Source organism: Agelaius tricolor, unplaced genomic scaffold (genome assembly GCF_023055355.1).
Source record: "Agelaius tricolor isolate 1412-34295 unplaced genomic scaffold, bAgeTri1.0.p SCAF_8, whole genome shotgun sequence".
NCBI classification, from domain to species: Eukaryota; Metazoa; Chordata; class Aves; order Passeriformes; family Icteridae; genus Agelaius; species Agelaius tricolor.
This window is the reverse complement of record NW_027269268.1, coordinates 27,789,236-27,801,541: the sequence shown is the minus strand read 5'-3', so window position 1 is coordinate 27,801,541 and position 12,306 is coordinate 27,789,236. Positions and strand designations below refer to the sequence as shown.

The 12,306-nt window shown below is 45.3% G+C and overlaps 1 protein-coding gene and 1 long non-coding RNA gene across 2 annotated transcripts; one reads left to right on the top strand and one right to left on the bottom strand.

Annotated features, from left to right (window-relative positions):
• The first annotated feature begins 2,753 nt into the window (after positions 1 to 2,753).
• Positions 2,754 to 4,508, top strand: HMGB2 (high mobility group box 2). Its single transcript, XM_071432079.1, has 4 exons — positions 2,754 to 2,903; positions 3,076 to 3,221; positions 3,309 to 3,483; positions 3,964 to 4,508. Exons 1-4 carry the CDS (start codon positions 2,754 to 2,756, stop codon positions 4,120 to 4,122), a joined length of 630 nt encoding a protein of 209 aa, XP_071288180.1. The 3' UTR covers positions 4,123 to 4,508.
• Positions 3,215 to 11,597, bottom strand: LOC139592356 (uncharacterized). The gene is made up of 3 exons (XR_011679993.1): positions 11,270 to 11,597; positions 10,143 to 10,421; positions 3,215 to 3,373 (listed from the first exon to the last, which is right to left on the bottom strand). It is a non-coding gene; the product is annotated as an uncharacterized lncRNA (long non-coding RNA).
• Between the last annotated feature and the right edge of the window lie 709 nt (positions 11,598 to 12,306).

Sequence of the window (12,306 nt, the reverse complement as noted above, 5' to 3'; positions counted from 1 at the left end):
GTGCTATATTAATTTTAAAAGAGTGAAAATGTTAATAAAACTGACCTAAAACTTTTTTCCCCCCACCTCTCCTCCAATAACTGTCAGAGAGGTCTAGGTCAGTCTGGCATACAAGGAATGCTTTTACACCAGATACCAATGGCTGTACTACAATTCACTCACACCAGTATTGTAAAATTCTACCATCTTTCACAAAATTACTTTATTAACAAGAACACACTTCACAAATAGCTTTTACACAGAGGTAGTTCACCACAAAGTAAATGAGTGACCCATCTGGCAGCTTAACTCATGAAATAAAATAGTGCTTTCCATGTAAAATATGAAGTAAAGGCATTTTTAAAGCTGCATGACAAAACAACTCTCTGCAAAGTGGACAGACAGACCTACAGAGAACTCAGAACATTAATTTGCTACAGAGAAGCAGTGGAATACAGCAATAACAAGCCCAAACCAGAACACGAAACATTCCCCATGTAAATGTTTATTTTAGGAGGTAAGGAAGGCTAAGCTTTATTTGTATGCTAAACACTATCAAAAGTAATAGCCACATTAAGTGAACTGATACAAGGTTTTGAATAACTGGCTTGTGAAGGCTTTGACATCTGCAGAGGGAATGCATAATCTGTGGGTTGCTCTGTTAATTTACCTGCCAATTACCCTCTTCTGTAGTGGATTTTGGCTTTTAGGGCTGCAGTTTGGGCAAACACACAAAGCTTAAAATGAAACAGGGATAAAGGAGGCATTTACTACCACATTAGTGAACTGTTGCACATGAACGTACACTTGTCAGAAGAAAAAGAAGAAAAGCTTGAAGAACTGTACCTAGTAAGTTCTTATACTGAGCAACTCTGAGCTGGGGAGACTGGAGATCAAAACATTGGCCACTGTCACACCTGCAGCTACTCAATACTCTCACATAGGTTAGGGATTTGTTTTTTCTTACCATTGAGGAAGGGTAACATGATGAAAGTTCTACTGAAGGCACCACATCTTCAGTAAACAAAGTAATAACCTGCTTCTCACTAGGGCTATAAACTACACCTGAAAAAACAAGAGCAATAAAAACCACTTCGATTATTAAGAATATTTACCCAAAGTTGAAAATTGAATGAAAATAATCAGACAGAAAAAACCCAACGTCAGCAAAACCAGTATAATGTAGTCTGGGATGAGAATCGCAGTCCAAGTGACTATATGGAACTTCAGTTTTCTCCCCAAACTCAAAAGGGCCAGATTTGCTACTAGCGGTACACTTGAAAGCACTCATGCAAACCACGGGCGTGGCTTGCATTAAGACCTCAGTTCGACCAAGACTAGGTCCCCGGCTTTCCGTTGCTGCAGCTGCACTTTACAGAGAGCGCCAAGCTCGGAGAGCCGACACCTTCCCTTCCCAGCGCCGCTGCCGCTGCTCCGGCCTGACTGGGGGAACGCACCGCTTACAGTCAGCCCCACGCTCTTCCAAGCCCCTCTAGCCGGGGAGAGGTGAGCAGGAGCTCTCTCTGCCCAGGCATCGCTACAAACCACACACACTCCTTCCGCGGGGGAACCCGGACTGAAGTCGGGAGCGGGCACCACCACACCCCCTACCCCGCGGCGGGCCGGGCCGCTTGGGGGGCCCCCAGAAACGGGGCTCGCCTGGGCACCGATACCCAACTTTCAGCCCAGTTTTACAGCCAGCCGCTGCCCCACGGAGGGAAGGACGGAGGCAAAGGGCGGGGCTGCTGCCCCGGCCGCCCCGAGTCGGACAGGCCTAGCTGAGGGGCAGGCAGAGCTGAGGAAGCCGCCGCCAACCCCACTCCCTTTGTATTTTTAAACCACGCTGCAGCCCCCCGCGCTCCGCCCAATCAGATCGGCCGCAGCCCCCGCCGGCCAATGGCAGCAGCCCCCGCGGTTTTTTAAACCGTCCCTCTCTCCCAATCACCGCCCAGCGCGCTCCGCCCAGCCCCGCCCCCCCGCTCTCCTCGCCCCAACCGGTTCCAACGGGTATAAGCGCCAACGACCCCCTCGCGCTCGACCTAGCCCGGGAGTAGCTCGGCCGCTAACGTCAGAGCGGCAAACAGCCAATCCCGTCCAGTCTCCGCGCCAAGGGGCGGAGCTTCGGGCAGTTTGAACGTGCGCGGCAGCCAATGGGCTGCGGCGGGGGGCGGGCTCTCGGGCGCCGCGGGTCGGGTTGCTGTGGCGGGCAGTGCCGCGGAAAACAAGAGGCGGTAAGAGCGCGGCCGGGCACCATTCGGTAGCAGCACCTGAGGGAGCAGCGCCCGCGCCGCCCGCTCCGCCCAGCCAGGCAAGGCCCACGTCCGCGGGGCGGCAGCGCTCCGGGAGGGACGGAGGGAGCGCGGGGGGGAGCGGACACCAGCGGCTGTCCCGGGCGCAGAGACAGCGATGGGCTCCCGCGGCGGGCGGGCGGCACGCCCGGGGCTGAGGGGAGGATTCCTGGCGAGCGGGTGGGGCCGGGAGGGCGGCGGCGGCTCCGGCCCCGGCGGGGCGGGCTGGGGCGCGGGCGGCGGGGCCGGGCGGGCTGCCCGCCGCAGCCGCCGCGGGGGGCGGGGAGAGGCGCCCGGCGGGGAAGGGGCCGCGGGCCCGGCGGGGGGGCGCGGGCAGAGGGGCCGCGGCGGGGGCGGGGCCGGGGCCGGGCGCGCTGGGGCGGGAAGGCGCCGGCGGGCGAGAGGCGGGAGCGGCCTGAGGCGCGGCCCCGCCTCACGCTGCCTCCCCACACACCTCCTCCCGCAGGGACCCGCGCCGACCTCGCCATGGGCAAAGGCGACCCCAATAAGCCGCGGGGCAAGATGTCCTCGTACGCCTACTTCGTGCAGACGTGCCGCGAGGAGCATAAGAAGAAGCACCCGGACTCGTCCGTCAACTTCGCAGAGTTCTCGCGGAAGTGCTCGGAGCGGTGGAAGGTGAGCGGGGCCGGGCCGGGCCGAGCCGTGCTGAGCCCTTGGCGGGCCAGCCCCCGCCCCTGCTGCGGGCTGCTGGGAAAAGATCCCTGGGAGCAGCTGCTGCTTAGGCGTTAGTGGGTCAGTAGCTGCTTTATCTCATCCAGCCTCTTCTTTCCCTTCCGTGTCTCCACAGACAATGTCAAGCAAGGAAAAAGGAAAGTTTGAAGAAATGGCTAAAGGAGACAAAGCTCGCTATGACAGGGAGATGAAAAACTATGTTCCTCCCAAAGGCGAGAAGAAGGGAAAGAAAAAGGACCCCAACGCTCCTAAAAGACCACCGTGAGTGTTTCTATGACTCCCTTCCCCCACAGAAAAAAGTATTTCAATAGCTAGATACTTAACTTTAATCACTGTCTCTCGATGTAGATCTGCGTTCTTCCTTTTCTGTTCTGAGCACCGTCCGAAAATCAAAAACGACCATCCTGGCTTGTCTATTGGAGATACAGCAAAGAAATTAGGTGAAATGTGGTCTGAACAGTCGGCTAAAGATAAACTGCCATACGAACAGAAGGCTGCAAAACTAAAGGAGAAGTATGAAAAGGTACAGTAAAAGTAATACAAAAAAGTTAAAGTTGTGGAGCTCACTGTAAATATATGACTTGTGTCTTGCACCCACACCATAAGGGGCTTATAAGGGGCTTCATGCTTTCTATCAGCCTTTAGAAGACATGGAAAGGTTGGCAGGGCAGGTATCTGGAACCCTTACAGTGAGCCTGGGCGTGGGTTTGCATGTCTAGAGATTTTACCAGCAAGATGCCTTACTACCAGAAAACAGGTCACCTGCTTGCTAAAATAAATGTAGTCAGACTCCAAAGCACCATGGTCATAAAATTCTTAAAACTGTCTGCATTGCATGTTCTTTTGCTTAAAGATTTAAGCATGAAAGTCCCAAGGTGGAAATTCTGCTTTTTTGCATGTACTGTATCTGACCTATGCAGTACAGTAGCATTGAAATACCAAAGCAGTGCAGATTTGTCTTCAGTGTTCTAGTGCTAGCAACTTAAAAGCATTTTTCTTGCAGGACATTGCAGCATATCGTGCCAAGAGCAAGAGTGATGCAGGAAAGAAGGGCCCAGGTAGGCCTGCAGGATCTAAGAAGAAAGCAGAGCCAGAGGAGGAGGAGGAGGAGGAAGAGGAAGAGGAGGAAGAAGAGGAAGAAGATGATGAGGATGAAGAATAAATGAATGTCCTGCTGTAAAGATTTATGCTCGGGATCCAATATTTTGCTAAGAATGTGAACTCAAGTGCAGCTCATTGTTAGCTTCAGTATAAAAATCTGTACAGAATTGTGTATAGGTAATGTGGTTCTTTGTAGGGAGACTTCAATTTATAACGTAAGCAGTAGCCAATGGCTGCTACAGTTCAGTTTGGAAAAACAAAAGTTGTTGAATGTTTCTGCTGTTTCTGCATATTTAATGGTTTTATTGAAATTCAGTGACTGATAGCCAGGTGTTTCTTTTTAGCTAAGTAAAACAAAGGTAGCTTAATAGCTGATCTTATATTTTGTAGTATTTTGTTGCATTGTATTACTTTTTTAACAGTTTTGTAATAAAATGTTGTACATTATTCTTTTTGTGTTCATGATGTTTCCGAGAGGCTGGGCACCCCCAGAATACTGGAATCCTCTGTGGGAACATGCAATGTTCCTGTGCTCTTGCTGTTACTGCAGAACTGGCAAATCCCTTGGGCATTGACTCCTGGAGCTTTTGCTGCCACTTAAACTCCTTTAACTGATTTCCTCTCCCACTGCCATTTGTTAAAACTGATGCTTTCCTTACAGTAGCCTTTGCCTGTGTTACCTTGTGGGTGAAAAAAAATCTCTCAAGTAGTGAAGTTCTGGATAGTTACTCCTGGATTATCTTTCCCCAGGCTGCTGAAGCACAGGCCTTTGTTTTGCCTTAGGAGCTGATAATGAGTGAATGTTTGGAACCTTCTCTTCCAGAGCTCAGGGTCGCTGGCCTTGGCTATAAGACAGATGTGGTTAGGGGCATGTCTTCCCAGATGTTGCTACTCCTTCCCTTGCCCCCTGGCTCTAGTATTACTGGCTTCTCATAAAATACACAGCTTGCAGAACTGCATGAAAAATGTTGGAATGTCTACCCCCAGTAGATTGCTGCAGAAAGAGAAGGCATTTGTAAAGAACAAGTGCTCCTGATGCGTTCCTGTTCGTGGTTGTAACAGTGTCACCAGTTATACTATTTCTTGGCTCTCACTCTTTATTTTAATATATATAAAGGCTTAAATCTAGGTACCTAACAATATTTTCAACTGGGAAATTTGAGATCCTACAGTTAAACTAAATAGCTCAAGTTTAATTTGTTGAGCTAAATACCAGGAAATAACTTTTATTAGGCCTTGAAAAGCCCAGCCCTGAAATGTGTAATGTCTAAAAAATTAAGTAATATAAAGGGCAGGCTTCCAAGATTTTGTTTAAAATGTGTCCCTATTGTCCATTAGCTTATGAAGTAAGTTTGTGTCCCATCATTGTACTATGTGTAAGATAAAAAGTGTTTTCAGGACTTTACTATGGTAAATGTCACTGAATAGGTCAAAGATAACAGCACTTTCTGAAACAAGAGGCTTGAGAAAAACAGTATATTCTTGTAAGCATGGAAATTAAGTAACTGTAAAGGCAATTCAAATATTTTTATACTGGAGTAGGTGTTAATCTTAGAGAGCCTTAGAACACCAGGAGTTTCTTTTTCCTCCCCACCGTGCCCCTGAGATATTTAAGTGCCATCAGAAGGATTAGCTGCTGTTTTACATGTTGGACCTGCCAGAGATAACTTGGCACAGGTGAGATCAATGGCTCCATTTTTCAGGCTCAGATTTCCTGAAGCCACAGGCATAAACCAGAAGTGAAAGGCAGAACAGCATCTCCAGTGCTCAAGAACATGTTTTGCTGTAGAATTCACAGTCCTACAACACCTGCATCCTCAACTCAAAAAATCTAGAGGCAATTCCCTGTTATAGTGTGTATCCAAGATCATGCTGATCTTGTTACCACATCCTGTTCAGACTTCCCACATCCTCTCACTTCCAACATTCTGTCCCTGGGCAGAACAGTGATGCTTCACGGAGTCTTTCTGATAAGATTATTTAAATTTTCTGCAATGGAGGGGTAAAGTCAGAGTATGTTGACTAATTTGATTTTTTGAAATGCTTGTTTTTGGTTTTTTTTTTAATTGAAACAAAATACAACCCTTCAGGTGTCCTTACAAGTTGCACACCAAAAACTGCCCCAGGCTGACCTATCAACTGAGAATGATGCCATGACTAAAGATAATTAAAATTTTTTTAAAAACCCCATATTTTGTCCTTTTTGCAAGAAGGATGTTCAATATAAAAGCAAATGGAAAAGAGTACATGAAAATTACTCCGTTCAAATTAAGGTTTATAAAATATGATGTGTCAGGTCAGGGAGTTCATGTAATGCCCATCTGTGAGTGCTTGCTGAAAGGACTAATAAGTAATCAAAGTATAAAGGGAATGTTCAGTAAAGATAAGGCCATAGAAGAAAAGCTAAATTAGTTTTTCACATCACTGCTCAATACGGACAAACTTATGAAATAACTCACTGGAGGTGAACTGGGAGGTCTAAAACCAAAACTAAAAGGAATGCCCAAAATGGTTTGCAGGCACTGGGAAGAACTGTCACATTGCACTAGACATTCAGCATAAAGATCCCACACAGTAAAGCAGACCAAAAGTTCGCCAAAAATAAGTCTGAGGTGGATAAAGAGGAAGAATGAGAGAATAACAAATGTAGGAAAGCAATTTTTAGAAAGTTCAAGTTATTTCTAAACCAGAAAGCCAAAAAAAACCCCACACATCAACAGGCCAGACATAGCAATATGTGGCAAAGCAAAAGAGCATCAGAGCAACATGAGAAAACAGACTAACAACTTTCAAACACATCTGTTGCGTCTGAGCTCCAACCAGCAACCAAGCCCCACACAGCCACTCCCCCAAACGGTGGGATGGGGGAGAGACTTGGAATGGTAAAAGTAAACTCATGCCTTGAGATAGAAGCAGCTTCATAATTGAAATAAAATAATAATAAATGAATAAATTATAGTAAAAAGGAAAATAACAAAAATATTTAAAAATGCAGATGAAGTGATGCAAATGAAAAACAACCAAATAATGCCCAGCCATTTTCCAAAGAGTGTCCTTCAGCCAGCTTTCACCCTAGTTATATGCTGACTCTTCTGGCATTGAATATCTGTTTGGTCAGTGGTGGGGGTCACCTGTCCCAGCTGTGACCCCTTCCAGCTCCTTGTGCATCCCCAGCCTCCTGGCTTCCAGGGCAGCATGAGAAGCTGAAAAGTCCTTGACTAAGTGTAAACACTGCTCAGTGACAATGAAATCAACGTTATCCTCCCCCTAAATCCAATATACAGCATTGTACCGGCTACTGGGAAGAAAATTAACTCATCCAAAGCCTATGCATGCACCAAGAGGGCTGCCAGACTCCCAGGGACAATGCATGCTCAAGATACAGTAGCAATGCCTAGAAGAAAACTTTTTAACCTTGTAGAGAGGGGTTTCAGGCAGTTTTCATGACAAAATTTTTTAATGGAAGAGGCATGGTGAAGCATCTGTCTCAAATCCAAGTGTAAAAGAATTTGAAGCAAAATGACAAGACAGATGGTATTCATCCAAGAGTTCTAAGGAAATTCAAGTGATGAAATGGCTGAACTTTGAACCGTGCTTTATATTTTTTTCACTTAAAACTGTCTTAAGTGCTAGATGAATGGAAGGTCACAAACACAACACTAATTTTTAGAAAACCTTCAGTGGAGATGCAGAGAGCTTTGGACCAGGAATGACCACATGACAAGTTGGTGGGAGCCACAGTACAGCTGAGAGTTGCTGGACAAATGGCTAAACAGAACTTGTGATTCCACAAGGGGAAATCATGTTCCATAGAGCTGTAAATATTTTTTGAAGAAATCTGCAAACCTTGAGGTAAAGGAGATCAGGTAGGTTAGATCTACTTGAGCTTTTCTACTTCTCATAAAAGAAGCAAGTCACCATGGAAGATCTTGCATGAATAAGAAGAGCTAACAGTGAAGATGTGCAAAGCCAGACTGCAGTCTGAAGAGACAGAACAGGAAAACCAGCAGGTGAAATATGGTTCTAGTACAAATTGTATTACATGTTAATATGTGCTCTCCTATCACATGTGAAAGGGGAAAAGCAGGCCTAACATTCAAGTTTTGGGTAATATGGGATAATATTACATTAGTCTGGAGGAGATGCTGGAGCTGTAACAGATAACTCTGTGAAGACATAATGAATGTTTGCTAGAAAAGCAAACAGATTGTTAGGCATTATCAGCTAAAAGAGTTACAAACAAAACACTTATTCAGTATTGCCTTATCGTTTTCCTAGAAGAATAGAAGGTTTCCCTTTTCTTAGGACATCAAAGAACAAAGCCTATATACAAAGCTGGTCCTATTTTTCCAAAGCTAAACCTATGGCCTGGAAAATTGTAAATATGCATGTGTGTGTGTGTGTCTTGATTAGAACAGCTACAGACCTGGGAACTGTACAGATTCAGTATATATAGGCTTTAAAACTCCTAGAACACTAAATAAGTTGCAAATGATTGTGGAGAGAAAATCAGAAAAAGAATGAAATAGGAGTTTTACCTTTGAATAGCCAATGATGTACTGAACTTTTTCATAACAGTTTATCATAGGCATCTGGTCTATAACATTGGTACATAATCTAGTATATATTGTTCAGTCATGGATTATTTGCTGTGCTAGTGATGGTTGCCTTAGCATAGATTTTTCTGTTTGTTTTCTCATTTTGGCTTCTATTTCTTTACACATCCTGAAAAATCAAAGTGTTTGGCCAGCAGGCTCTGCATTTCCAAAAATTGCTGGGCCTCTTGTTTGAGCTGCATCACAACCCATCTGCTTTTCTGTGATCCTATTTGAATCCAGTGTCAAGAACCCCATAACAGAGCCCAGATGCTGAGCTCACTGCTGCATTCTCCAATGCACTCAGCCCCTCAGGGATGCATTAAATCTCCTCACTGTGGAATAACATAAGATTCAGATCTACCTGATAAAAAAGATGATTCCCTACACAAATTCCTCAAATTACTTAATTGTCACAGGCCAGCACCAATTAGTAAGTGAATCGGTACATTGCTCTGATTATCCTGACATCTTGAAACCAACAATCTCCCTTGGCCTCCTTGTTGGAGAGGCTCATGATATTCCAGGACTGAATATGAAGTCAACCACCAGAAAAATCCTTATAGCTAGCAGATCCAGTGTTCCACCTGTAAGTTGTATGGCTATTGTCAGAATTTCCTAGCCCAAACATCTAATGGTAAAGTTTCTACCCATAAATAATTTCTTCAGCAGAGCTGGAGGGATGATGTTTGTATGGACAAGACCACAACATTCTGAAAAGCCCTTTGAAAAATGAGTGTTTATTGCTATTGTCAGTGCTGCTACCTTGGAAGCAGCTCCTGGCTGGCTGAACTCTGCACTGACCCAGCACTGACCACCCCTTCAGGAATTAAGACTTTTAACAAGGCTTCATAATTCACCTGTATCTCACTGATTTGTCAGGAGAGGAGTGCACGGCAGAGCCAGCATGCCTCTTCAGAAACATTAAAACTTTTTGCATAAATCAGATGACACATGACTAAAGTCTGCCTAGATTGAAGCAGCAGTTGGAGGAATTAACACTATTAAATAGAAATGCCATCTCTCGTCAGAAAGTGTTTGAGTTATACAATGCCAGAAGCAGAGACAAGGTCATACAAGTATCCTTGCAGCAACCTTTCACTCTGCCCTGCACTCTTTGACCACACTGATCCTTCTGACCTCTGAGTGAGATAGGCTGCTGTGCTACCTGGACTTTTGATCTGATCTTGCATGTGCTTAACGTTTTAATGTCACATTCGGTTCTTATCCTAATTAAAAATATTTTTCAGCTTGCCCATGATAATTCTGGAACATAGACATAAACCATTTTTCTTATACTGACTTGGAAGATAATGGGATGATGTTACAGGAAAAAAACACCCAGGAGTGTTTCTTATCTCCAGCTGGAAATGACCTGTTCAGTATCACTTTATCCTCAAAAGCTTTAGTATAAATGGTAACCAGACCCCACTCTGCTACAGGGTTACAGAATTGTTTTCCTCAGCAACACCCCACACCGTCTTACCTTCTCTCCCAGATGGCAGGACAGACAGCTTTCCTTCCCACTGCCAGGCTGATCAGCTGTATCTCTAGAGGTTCCTTGGCATCTTCAGGACAGGCAGGACTTCAGTGCATTCCCCAGTGCAATCAAAAGAGCAGCATGAATAGCAGCACTTCCAGAACTGGCCATGCTTTTTCTCTTGGTCAGCTTTTCCCAAATCTCTGCTTCTTATGAACTCACAAGAATCTTCCAGAAAGCTTCTACTTTCATCCAGTCCTACTTTTCTTCCACGGTTTCTGCTGTCTGAGAAATAAAAACATAAAAACTGCATTTGTAGCTGTCTGTTGGGCAATTGTGATGACCTTGAGGGCTCTGGCAAGGTGCTGCAGCCATCTCACAGGCTCAGGCTGGCAAAGCTTGCATTGCCAGGCAGGGCTTGGGGTCTCCTGTGCAGAATGACACAGTGGGACAGAAGACATTGTACCCAAAGACCTACTCCTGCCTTATCTCAGGGCTTCTAGAAAGATACTGCCCTACATTATTTTCCTGGGGAAATCCTCCCACAAATTTCAAGGGGAAAGGCTGTATTTTAATTCCCATTTCCACCTTAGTGCCTTCACATGGTTCAGAAAGCCCATTCCAAGCTGTGCTTCTTCATCTGAAGGCTGTAGTTTAACAGCAGTCTGGGCATGCTGCCTTCTTAGCTGACACACACTGCCACCAGCAGCCCTTTCCAGGGAAGTAAAATATCATCTCTCCATTCATTTTCCCTTTGCCAGGGACATTCAGCCAGAAGGCTCAGAAGGCTGCTATTGCCATCACACTCATCTCAGGCATTTGTTTGGTTTTTATTATGAGTTAGAGCTATGCTGCTTCCCCCACCTGTTTCTTTTTTTTTTTTCTTTCTTTTTTTTTTTTTTTTGTGCAGGAGGCATTACTCTTGCACAAGAAACATCATTTGAATGTTAGATCACTGGAGGCAGATCTGTTTTCACACTGAACAATTGCATTCACGAGAGCTGCTGGACACACCCAGCCCTCAGCCCTGCTTTAGCTGCTCTCCACTTCAGAAAGGACATTGTTCCTATCCCTAAAACAATCGTGTTTCTTTGATTAGTAAGAAAAAGTAAGGCTCTAACATGCAAACAAACCTTTTCATCTTGGTGTTTCAGCAGCTCTAGCTCCTCCTTACAGACTTGGATGCTTGTCACCTTCATTGACCTGTTGACTGAAGGAACATGCATTTTTCATCAGTCAGCTCAGGCCCATCAGCCACCACAGATCACTACTTTGCTGGAGAGGCTCCATCCACACACACTGTTGATCAGAAAAGCCACAGAGCAGTGCAATGAGGTAAAAATCCCAAAGGTTGTGCAGACACCTTAGTTTTAATATCACAGGCCCCACATTATGTGGTCATGGGGAACACTTCATTAGTTCCTCCATATAAAGAATGGTTTAGATTTTTAGGATTTTAAAAAACAAAGGTAACTAAGCATTACCTGGGTTACTGGGATGTAAAATCCACATGAACACTTCTTCCAGCTTTTGTGAGCTCCACAGCAGTTCCTGCAGCGGAGCGCGACGCGGGGGACAGCTCACAGCAGCGCACACACCCGGGGCAGCAGTGACTGAGGCTCCCCGTGACAGGAGGGCCAAACTGCTTTCAGACTTCAGGGTCACTCACAGTTTATGCTTTAGGCTTTATTCAAAACCCAAGGGAGCCAAAATCACCTACATTCTTTTGACAGCCTATATCACTTTTCCTAACTAGATTCGTTCTACGTAGAGAGTCCTTTTATATAGTGCCAGCCAAGCCACACAATTTACAGATCCAGCACTGCAGGAGTTCAGAGGAGGCTTGCAGGGTAAGTAAAGCCAACAGCCAGAGGACCAAATGCTGGCAACCACTTCTGATGTTCCCTGGAAGTACATATTACCCTGGAAGATAGCCACTGACACTTCTCAGATTATTCTCATTAAAGTAAGCAGGGTAGAATTTCAGAACACAGCAAGAGCTAGCATTCTCATGCCTTTCACAGGAACGAGAACAACCAGAAACAGAAACATTGCCAATTTGTTTCCCCCTATTTCTTTACACGTATTACAGTTGATGGATCTAAGCTCACCAGCAGGGAACAAACAATAAATGCTTTTACAGAAACAAAGTTTGTGTTCAAAAGTGTAG